The 11504-nt window shown below is 38.2% G+C and overlaps 1 protein-coding gene across 1 annotated transcript; it reads left to right on the top strand.

Annotated features, from left to right (window-relative positions):
* The first annotated feature begins 571 nt into the window (after positions 1-571).
* Positions 572-11294, top strand: LOC127963759 (NPC1-like intracellular cholesterol transporter 1). Its single transcript, XM_052563838.1, has 19 exons — positions 572-807; positions 1079-2396; positions 2883-3147; positions 3626-3726; positions 3811-3983; positions 4068-4196; positions 4771-4953; positions 5277-5391; positions 5696-5961; positions 6338-6427; positions 6554-6744; positions 7103-7230; positions 7325-7457; positions 7545-7603; positions 8273-8423; positions 8792-9023; positions 9138-9251; positions 9344-9506; positions 10442-11294. The coding sequence occupies exons 1-19, from the start codon at positions 745-747 to the stop codon at positions 10654-10656; spliced, it is 4089 nt and encodes a 1362-aa protein (XP_052419798.1). The 5' UTR covers positions 572-744; the 3' UTR covers positions 10657-11294.
* Positions 11295-11504: the final 210 nt, after the last annotated feature.

The raw sequence follows: 11504 nt of genomic DNA, 5'->3' as shown, positions 1-11504 counted from the left end.
GCAGCCTTGCTGAACATTTCAGACTTCTTTCAAAAACATAAAAAAGTGTATGGCCAAACAAGACCTACATGCTTCTTCATTCTTGTGTCATGAATCTTACCTGTCTGAACTGTTTTTCAGCAGTAAATGTAAGCTTCTCAAGTGGACTTGACTGAATGCATTTCAACAGGCTCTCTATGTCGAATGCACTGCACGGAAAGAAAAACAGCAAAGCAAAGAACAAGCAAAAAATACAATACAGACCACATAAACTATTAATTATAAACAATACTGACTGTATAATGTTATATATTGCGTATGAATATGAACCGCACCACTGAAAAAAAGATAAATGAATTTGTTTTGCATTTGTGCAGACCATAGTTTAATGGTTATTTTATTAATGAGAGTCATCAGGGGTTTATCAGGTTTTGGTAGGTGTGTTCCATAGCGTCAGTAACACACCTTTGGCATAGTCTGCCCATCTAGTTAATGATCTATGAGCTGGATTGGCTTTTATCCATTCTGGTTGGCGGTGGAAACATCAGGCCAGATAAGACCCTGATCATCATCAGTATCACTTTATGTTTATCCAATGAGAGTGAGCAAGCCTTTCATTTCCTCCTGTCTTTCTCTACTGTACCAGAACAGGCAGAAGTCAAGCAGAGATCTCTCTGCTACCTGAAATTCCTTACATCCTCCTGCCTCCTTCTCTCCACTGGACATAACACTCCACACGCAAAGAAGTGCAGGACAACAAGAGAAATGCACTTCCATCGAAAGAGCTGGACTTGGTCCGTTTTATTGTTTACACTTGCTTATTGCATGGTAGGTCTTCACATATTTTCTATATTTAATTTTACTGAGGGACAGAATCATCACATTACAACATATGTGAATCTCGTATGTGTGGAAATTTAAGGTTTTTGGCTGTGAATGTGTAGTTATATTCTACACTTTATAAGTTGGATATGGATCGGTAACATGAGTTTCACAAACAGAAAATTGATCCACAAATGAATGTATGACTGTCTGTAAATTAATGTCTTTACAATAATGATATATTGAAATACGATACAATAATTTCTGTTTATTGAAGGTTCTCGCAAGTGCTCAGCATGAACCAGGCTACTGCTCTTTCTATGAGGACTGTGGCCTAAACCCTGCCGTTGAGGGATCTCTTATCCCACCTAGGGTTCCCTGTAAGGACTACAGAAAAGCTGTGAATGTCACAGGAGACCACTATGAACTGTTTAAATCTGTATGCCCGATGTTGGCCCACGGGGAGGGTAACACACTGGCCTGCTGCTCCATCAGACAGCTCACCGCTCTACAGAGCAGCCTGACGCTGTCCAAAGCTGTGCTGATCCGCTGCCCGTCCTGCGCCGACAACTTTGCGCACATGCACTGCGCCACCACCTGCAGCCCCAACCAAAGTCAGATTTTAAAGATTACGAAAACCGCAAACATCACGCAACCCACTGGCATTGTCAAGGAAGCTGTGGTGGGTTACGAGGCTTACGTATCCACCAACTTCTCCGATGCATCGTTTAGGTCCTGCAAAAACGTACGAATCCCCGCCACTGGAGGCTATGCCATTGCCACAATGTGTGGCCGCTATGGTTCGACGCTGTGTACGCCGCAGCGCTGGTTAGATTTCCAGGGTGACTCGAGCAATGGACTGGCTCCTCTGGATATTAACTTCAAGCTCTTGTCAGACAGCCAGACAGCTGGAATCCCACCCGGAGCGGTTCTGTTTGCAGGAACAGCATTGAATTGTAATGAGACGACCCCGACAGGTGGCGAGGCCTGTTCCTGTCAGGACTGCGAACAATCCTGTCCAGCTGTACCACAGCCACCCCCTTTACCAAAACCATTCATGATTGGTCGACTAGATGGTGTCCTTGTCATCAGCCTCACAGTCTTCTCCTGCATCTTTTTCCTTATAATGTGTTATGTAGTTTTAGAGTGCACTGTCCACATACGAAAGTCAAAGGGTACTCAAATGAGCATGAGCACTAAGGACCAAAACGAAAATGAGATTGAACATAAAATCAGTCCTAAAGATGTCACATGCTCTGATAAAGCCAGTCTTGCCACTCAGGAGTTCCTGGGGTCTCTTTTCCAGACCTGGGGAACCATAATGGCGCGATATCCTGTGATAGTACTCCCAGTCTGCCTTGTGGTTGTGTTGGTATTTGCAGTGGGAATAAAAGACATAGAACTCACAACAGATCCTGTCCAGCTCTGGTCAGCGCCCGAAAGTCGTGCCATGCGAGAGAAGTCCTTCCATGATGCACATTTTGATCCATTTTACCGCACCAATCAGCTGATCCTGACCGCTCCAGACAAGCCCAACCACTACTATGACTCCTTACTCTTCGGCGAGCAGAACTTCAGTGGCATAATTTCTAAAGGTGACATTACCTCAAATTAATTTATCATGAAAAGTGTCGAAAGCATACTATTCAAATGTATTCTCACAATGGAACAGAAGTAGTAACAGATCTTTTCTTCAGTATGTTCACCTGAGAACCTTGGCTCTGTCTTTTTATTGGAAGTGTCTGTTCCTAAATTCTCTTTTTTTGTTTGTGTTTTTTGAGAGGTCTTAAAAAATTTAATTTCAAGATCGGTTAAAATAATATTTAGACTGTTTAATGTGTTCACAATATCACTCACCCTAGCAGCGAACCACCAAAATCACATTCAAGCTCTGAAACACTGATTCGAAATAAAAGATTAGTACGTTTTGAAGCTTCTTTAAGCAGTTTCAAAGCAGTAATTACTAGTATACGGTATAGCTTTAGTATACTAGTATGTAATTGATCGCAATGCTTCCATTCTAAAAAAAAAGTTCTGTTCTTCAGCTATATTAAAATATAGGGTGCATTTCTTTCTCACAGATTTGATCATAGAGCTGTTGGAGCTTCAGCAGAAAATCCAGGCAATTGAATTCTGGTCGGATGGACTAAACCGCACTGCAAGTCTTAAAGATGTTTGCTATGCACCACTCAATCCAGACAACCCCTCGTTAACAGACTGTGCTGTCAACAGTCTGCCGCAGTACTTCCAAAATAGCATCGACAACCTGAACGCCAAAGCAAACATGACAGAGCTCGGCGTGACGAAAGAGGTGGACTGGAGGGACCACTTCATCTACTGCGTAAAGTAAGTCAGATATCTGTAGTCGTCTCGTTACCTAGATTGCAGGTAATGTGTGTAGTATGAGTATAATCTGTACATGCTATGCCCATTCAGATATAGCCAGTGACTAGTTCCTATTTAGCATAATATCATACTATTACTATAATATAAAATAAATGTTAAGATATATAACTTATGAAAATTAACCATGGTTTTACTACAAATAAAACCAAAAAGCCATGGTTAATATAGCTAAACCAAGGTAACAACAAATTATGCTATGATAAATCAGTTACTGTATTAATGAGACAGTCATTGAAACATTCACTCAACCATTTAGATAACTCCAAGGAACAAAATGCCACCTACTGGGTATGGCTTCATTTTGAAGTGTTTTTATTTGTGGAAGCGTTGCTCGTGTTATTCATATTATTCTTGTTTAATGAACTGCTTTATAAAAACAATATCATATGTAACACAATTATATTCTGCTTGCCCACAGCTCTCCGTTATCATTTAAAGACATCACTGCACTTGGCATGAGTTGTATGGCAGACTACGGTGGCCCTGTTTTCCCCTTCCTGGCTGTAGGAGGATATGAGAGTAAGACACAAATCTGGTGGCTAGCATCTCACCATTATCTTAAAGATTCACTGGGCTGGCTTTCATTTTCTATTATGTTTTCAGATGAGGAATACATCTCTGCTGAGGCCCTGATCCTTACCTTCTCCCTGAACAATTACGCACGGACTGATGTGAAATTTAAGGTAGCTGAAGAGTGGGAAAGCAGGTTCCTTAAAATCGTGCAGGAGTATCAAAAAAACCCGAACACAAACTTCACATTTGCCTACATGGCCGAGGTGAGAAGCTGCTGACCATACTGTAATGATTAGAGATGTCAGTGTTTAACAGTTTCATAATCGAACTGTCTGGGTGCTCTGCAGAGGTCCCTAGAGGATGAGATAAACAGAACAACTGCAGAGGACATCCCCATATTCATGATAAGCTATGCTGTCATCTTCCTGTACATAGCCGTGGCTCTTGGGGAATATTCATCATGCAAGCGTATCCTGGTGAGTGCATCACAGAGTACTTAATGGCTTACTGGGAATTAATAACAGTTAAACAAATAGATATAGATTCATTAGCTATAGAAATGTATTTTATAAACAATATATATATATATATATATATATATATATATATATATATATATATATATATATATATATATATATATATATATATATATATAAAACAGACTTCTTTTAAAATATACTTATGATGTCAAATAAATATTGACCATTGTTTTGTTTTTAAAATGGTCCTTTTAAATATTTCCAAAACTGTAAATGAAATTTGTACAGATGTGAAATAGTTATGATTTGAGGTCATAAAAGCATAATTAATAATAACTACTATAAAAGCTTTATAAAAATGTCTGTTAAAAAAGGTGCTGTTAAAGGTGCTGATAAGTAAAATGTAAAAAACTTTTTTTTTATTATTATTATTATTATTATTATAAAAGAGTTTTTTGATGGAGTATATATACACTAGCATGTCAGACTTGAGAACATGTCCATGTTCCAAAAGAATTTCAGATAAACCGGTCTAGTATGATGACAAGGTCATATTTTGCTCTCGCAGGTAGATTCAAAGTTCTTGGTTGGTCTGGGTGGTATTCTGGTCGTGGGCTGCTCTGTCATAGCCTCAATGGGTTTCTATGCCTGGATTGGGGTTCCGTCCTCTCTGGTCATTCTGCAGGTCGTACCTTTCCTTGTGCTTGCTGTGGGAGCTGATAACATCTTCATTTTTGTTCTGGAGTATCAGGTATGTTGTTTATTTCTTCACTTTTCTTCATTTTTGTTACACACTTTCTAGGGTCCACTTTAATCCCATTGGTTACTCTTAATCACACTCTTAATTGACATTTCTTAGCTACATTTGAATTTTTTTGTGTTTTATTCACTATATTTTACTGTAATACAGTATACTAAACAATATTTTAAAATCTTACCAACCCCAAACTTTTAGATGAATGGTAGTGTTACAATTACATTCTATTTTAGAACTTAAAGATTACTTGACTATATGACTATAAATTCATAAAACCTGCTTCATTTTCTCTCTTTTACATGTTTATTCTCTTTCAGAGAGATATGCGCAGACCAGGAGAGACGAGGGAGGAACACATTGGGAGAGTTCTTGGAAATGTGGCTCCCAGCATGCTGCTTTGCAGTTTGTCTGAATCTGTTTGTTTCTTCCTGGGTGAGCATCTCATATTGATCTCAAACTCTGCTTCAACCCATAAAACACAAAAGAAAATATTTCAATACTTAACTGGGAACATTTATTATATTGCCTGACCTTTACTCACTAGTGCATGTCAACGAAACATGATGCAGCAGATCTGGACTATCTCAATTAAAGAGAGATATGATTCATGTAAAGTACAGGCAATATTACTATCGGCTCCCGAATGAGTCACATACAGTATAATGCAGTCGCTGGGTTCAGATTAATGAGGAAACATAAACGGCTGATTCAACACACTCTCGTTGTCTCTTTGCAGGTGCTTTGAGCACTATGCCAGCAGTGAAGTCTTTTGCCTTATATGCAGCACTGGCTGTGCTCATGGACTTCATTCTGCAGATGACTGCCTTTGTGGCTCTGCTCTCACTTGACGCTCGGCGACAAGATGCAAATCGTTGTGAGATAGCTTGCTGCGTCACTGTACATACTCCACACCCGTCTGAACCCAACCAGGGCATCCTTCTCCCATTAATGAAAAAATACTATGCCCCTGCACTGCTCCACCCTGTCAGCAGAGTATTAGTGGTACGTTCCTCCTTCACTAACAATGGTGTTAAAGTGTTTCATCAACTGCAGCCACTACAGGTCCCAGGGAGGACTTTTATTAACTAAAAAGATTCCACGATAAGATTTCGTTTTACAAGAAACTTGGAAAAGTTGGAAAATTCATTTGCAGTGGATCATTTACATGTATAGATTGGCTGGATTTTACCTTTGTCCCAGTTCAACACTAAATCAAGAATAAAGTAATGCATTTTAAAAGCTATAATATTTTAAAAAGATTAAAAAAACAAAGCATTGAAAGCTAAATACATGCACATTTACATATAATTTTAACAGAACAAAGGAAGACTTTTTTTTCATTAAATATACATTTCATTATTATGTCTTGTTCTCATAGATGGTGGTGTTCCTTGCAATATTCTTTGGCTGTGTGTTTCTCTTGTTCCATGTAAAAGTGGGCTTAAATCAGGAATTGGCCATGCCATCTGTAAGTACAGAAGTATCTAATGCTCTACTAGTATAAGTATACAATACCTGCCATTTAAAAAATAATAATAATAATTAGTTACAGTGTTAACTTTCTCTCATCATCTGTGTGTACATATATCAAAAGGACTCCTACATGTTGGACTACTTCGCATACCTCTATAAGTATTTCGAAGTTGGTGTGCCAACGTATTTTATCACGACCAAAGGGTTCAATTTCACCAGTGAGGAGGGCCTAAACGCAGTGTGTTCCAGTGTGGGATGTGACCAGTTCTCTTTCACCCAGAAGATCCGATACGCCACTGAGTACCCTGAGCGGTGAGCACTATATATCTACATAAAAGCACTATATAAAATGTACCCCACAATAAATAAGTGTAAAATGCACATTATTTAAATATGACTTTTTTATTTGAAAAACATTGGCCTGTAAATACAAGAAGCATGTGTGAGCACCAATATACTATATTTGGTGTTCTGGTATAGTACATCACTACTCTTTACCTCATTAAGCCAATCACATCAGACCTTGAACTTACTGATTTGTTATCGATCTTAAAAGTTCACAGTGACACGGTCCTGTCAAGATACCAAGTATTATTGCAAAGAATTATGAGGACCAAATCGCTATATATAAAGCTGCTGATTAAAACTAAAATCATGCTGATTGCTCTAGATCTTACTTGGCAATCCCAGCATCCTCCTGGGTGGATGACTATATCGACTGGCTGAACCCTGGATCCAAATGTTGTCGTATCTATACGACTGGCGCAAACAAAGGCGAATTTTGTCCTGCCAATGAGAGTACGTCTTTCTATTTAATTTAGCAGTTTACATTACAGTGTGTGTGTTTCCATGCAACATTCTTAGAGAACTAAAAATGAACGTATTTTGACAGCGGGGATCTTCACGTGTGCCAAGAAGTGTATGAGTGCCCCCCAAAATGGGGTTCTGCGACCTAGTGTTGAAGATTTTAACAGATTCCTGCCGGACTTTCTTAGCAACAGACCTGATCTACAATGTCCAAAAGGGTAAGAAAAGCAACTAAACCAGACACATGAAAGATTGAACAGAATGAGTGTTTAGAATAAAACATGTTCATATGCTTTCGTTTCCAGTGGTTTGGGAGCTTATGATAAAGCTGTGGTTAGAGACAAGGAAACTGGGGAAATAATAGGTGAGAAACATGAATGAATTGTATGTGTTTGAACAATTTGGATTCGGCTTCTAAAGCAGTGGTTCTCTGGACCATGGACTTCTAGAACTGGAAATGGTCTATGAAAAATTAATTTGGCATTTTTATAATGAATATACATTTGTATAGCCATGCCAAGCATGAAATGTATTCCTTATCCTTAATTCTCCAGTAAAAAAAAATAAAAATAAAAAATTTAATGGCTGGAAAAGTCATGAGGCCTAAAATATTATTGTGAACAATAGGGAAACTTGTACTGAAACCGGTTGAGAATCACCATTTTATCAATAAAATAGAATAGCGCTTAGCTGTTTCTGGTTTATGAGTAAAGTCTGTTGTTAATATTACTGGATAAAACGTTAATGTTAATGTTGTATCTCAAGTAATGTTGCTAAAGATTTGCGAAGCCGCAACAGCTAGAACAGCTGCTATCAAGCAAATAAACCCACATCCTTGTGGTTGTTGTAGTCCTTCTTAAGTGACTTGTTCACCATGTTTGAGGTATGACTGTAATTTCTGTTAAAGTATAAAACGTGACAAAGCCACAGACTCTAGTTTACTCATAAATTAGGTTTTGAGGCCTACAATAAAGCAGCTCATATAAAACACATTTAGGGGTCTGATTCATTCTGGCATCTCGCTACTTTTCAGCGTCTCGGTTCATGGCCTACCACACTCCTCTGGTCAACTCTCAGGAGTTCACGGCAGCGCTGGAGAAGGCCAGAGAACTGGCGCATGATATCACACTGACCATGAGGAACGTCACCGGCACCTCTCAAGACTTTGAGGTCTTCCCATACACGTAAGTGTCCACTTCTGATCCTCCCTTATCTTTCTACATTTGCCATCCTCACCCTTGCTGCTTCTTCTCCGGGATAAGATAAGAAGCAATAATCCGTTCATGTAATTCTATTGAATGATAACGTGCCCTTGAGCTACTTCATAAATTGCAAAACAGCATCACGGATCCTAGAGATACTTACATATTTTTCTGCCTACTAAACTATACTGTGTGTAGCAGAGATGTCACGCACATATTTATTTATTTTTTAAATGGCACAAGTGAAAAAAAAAAAAAAGTGTGCTTAATTGAACTGAATGTGCACTTTGTAGTGGACTTAAAATCTTAAACTCTACTTGACACCGACTCTCTGATCTTTTATTTCCCAGTGTGACGTATGTGTATTACGAGCAGTATCTGACCATCGTGAACGAGGGTTTGTTCAACATTGCCGTGTGTCTGATCCCCACATTCGTGGTGTGTTGTATCCTGCTCGGCATGGACTTGAGATCAGGCTTTCTGAACCTGCTCACCATAGTGATGATCACTGTGGATACGGTCGGTGTCATGACGCTGTGGGGCATCGACTTCAACGCTGTGGCGCTTATCAACCTTGTGACGGTGAGTAGTTCAGAGAGACACTGCATGGTCTGCATGTTTGCAGTTCTTATCACCGCTCACAGTAGTCAGGAACGATCTATAACATTCTCATCTCACTGTTGGTTTGTTTTTCAGGCCGTCGGTATATCAGTGGAGTTTGTGTCTCATTTAACACGCTCATTTGCACTCAGTATTCGCCCCACGAAGGTGGAGAGGGCAAAGGAAGCCACAGCTAACATGGGCAGTGCAGTGAGTACCATAACTTCCTCAGTTATGCATTAGTTCATATGTTGTTCAGTTGTTGTGTTGTTTCATGAGTGCCTGTGTTGTCTTTTTTCCAGGTGTTTGCTGGAGTTGCGATGACCAATCTGCCAGGAATAGTGGTGTTGGCATTAGCTAAAGCACAGCTCATCCAGATCTTCTTCTTCAGACTCAATCTGGTCATCACTCTGCTCGGCCTGGTCCACGGCCTCATATTTCTGCCCGTGCTGCTCAGTTTCTTAGGTATGTATAGTTGCTTAAATGTGCAGTCTTTATACACACGGTGCTCAATCCCAAAGGGTTTAAGTTCAAGGAGACTAGGTATAGTAATTGTACTGGTTTTAAGTATCCCAAAATGCAAATACAAAATTGATTGGTCAGCCTAAAAGTAAACGTTTTTACACAAAAACCACACACACAAAATTAAAGTATTGGCCAAAAATGTGTATTGGATTTTAAATCTGAAAACACATATGAAACATATGAAGGAAACATCCAGTAAGAACAGAAAAGGGACAGAGAGGAATCAAACATGTCAGAACAAGAGCTGGATCCATGAAGGATGACATTTTTATTTTATTTTTGACATTACCACAGACCACTTGATAAAATAAATGCAACATGAGTTAAGTGAAACATGAAATTAAGTATGACAGTATAATACAGTAGTCATTTAATATTGGCACATTACCAAATAATCTGTTATACAGTGTTATTTATGTATTATTTATAACATGTTGGTATTTATAAAAATGTTGTATATTGTTTTTCATTTTTATAGTTTTTCATTTTTATATTTCCGTTTTAAGTGCAGTTTAAAATAATTTAGTAATTTATATGCTTTTGTGTGTGTATATATATATATATATATATATATATATATATATAGTAAGTTATTTTTAGTTTTCTGTCATTTTAGTACCTTAACCTCAGCTTATTTTATGTCCAAGTTTTTTCATCCGATATATCCGATTTAGGGCTGTAAAAGGATTATTATTATTATTTTCAATAATATTCAATTACAATAAAAGAGTAAGTTAAATTTAGTTCAAGTTACAATAAAAGACTATGTAGCAAGCACTAGTATTCTATTCCAAACACTTGGAGCAACCAAAGAAAATCTGGTGCATTAGAACAAGGGTTTGATTAAACAAAACTCCTTTGTCTGTGTCGCTCAGGTCCTGGTGTGAACAACGCCATTCTGCTACAGATTCAAGAGAAGAAAGCCAAGGAAATGGAACTCAACAGCAAAGCTACATATGACAACATTAGCTTCGAAAACCATGAAAAGTCAAACAGCGAAATCCCTGTGGAGCCCTCAAATCCAGTAAAGGCTGACACTGTCCCCAAGGCCGCCCAAGAGCCCAGCGAAATTGAAATTGACATTATGTAGCTCAAGACCTCTTACAAACTGCTCTCCCTCTTCCTTCCAGTTTTTTAGCCTCTACTTCTACATTGAATTGGTAGTATGAGAGTTTCCTCCAAATGAAGGAATCACCTGCTATTACACAACTGCATGTGAGACCTGAGGAGAAAAGAAATATGAGCAGAATCTCATCCTGCTATGTCAGCTCTATGCCTCATGTCTGAGGACACTATAGCATTGTGTTACTGCTATAAAATGGTCTATCGCCTTCTGAAGATGTTCATGGGAGATACTCAGCTTGTGAGTCCTTCTCCATCATCTCTAGCAGTGTTTATTTTGCCCAGGTCACACCTGACACAAAGTGATAATGCATACAAATGAGGAGCTGAATTCCTCTGTTAGAAATAAGGAAATTAGTATAATAGATTCAAATTGTTTTACTTTTGTATTGTGCAATATTTGTTAAATGTTATATTTAATTTTGTTGTTGTTTAGGTTTTATATTGTCATTTTTGCATGCGACTAATTGTATTGTTGAGGACAGAAACACTTAACTTTGAAAAGTGAGTAATGCAACACAAATAACACTCCAGTATAAAGAGCATCTGCTCTTGTATTATAAGCACACTGTCTGTAATATTATTAAATGCACTGTGTGTATTTCTACATTCTGTATAAACTCATTGAATGTTCAAAATTATCTGAATAGTTCAATATCTCAACTTGGCATTCAAAGTTTACCGTTTACTGTTAAAGTAAACATAACGCACTTTTACAACAGTTTATTGGCTGTATGTAGGCAGACTGGGAACCTTTTTTGTATATTTTAGGGTAAATATTTACAAATATATAAACACAAAACTATACTTAACTGT

Source organism: Carassius gibelio, chromosome B8 (assembly GCF_023724105.1).
Source record: "Carassius gibelio isolate Cgi1373 ecotype wild population from Czech Republic chromosome B8, carGib1.2-hapl.c, whole genome shotgun sequence".
Classification (NCBI taxonomy): domain Eukaryota; kingdom Metazoa; phylum Chordata; class Actinopteri; order Cypriniformes; family Cyprinidae; genus Carassius; species Carassius gibelio.
The sequence above is the reverse complement of the archived record's forward strand: the minus strand, read 5'-3'. Positions and strand labels throughout refer to the sequence as shown.

What these genes read in the sequence shown, in the direction of transcription:
- LOC127963759 (XM_052563838.1), top strand. Translation starts at nt 745, where the DNA reads ATGCACTTCCATCGAAAGAGCTGGACTTGGTCCGTTTTATTGTTTACA. An exon ending in AGGAATTGGCCATGCCATCT is followed by an intron (nt 6,428 to 6,553) that starts GTAAGTACAGAA and finishes ATATATCAAAAG; the next exon opens with GACTCCTACATGTTGGACTA. An exon ending in ATTTTGTCCTGCCAATGAGA is followed by an intron (nt 7,231 to 7,324) that starts GTACGTCTTTCT and finishes GTATTTTGACAG; the next exon opens with CGGGGATCTTCACGTGTGCC.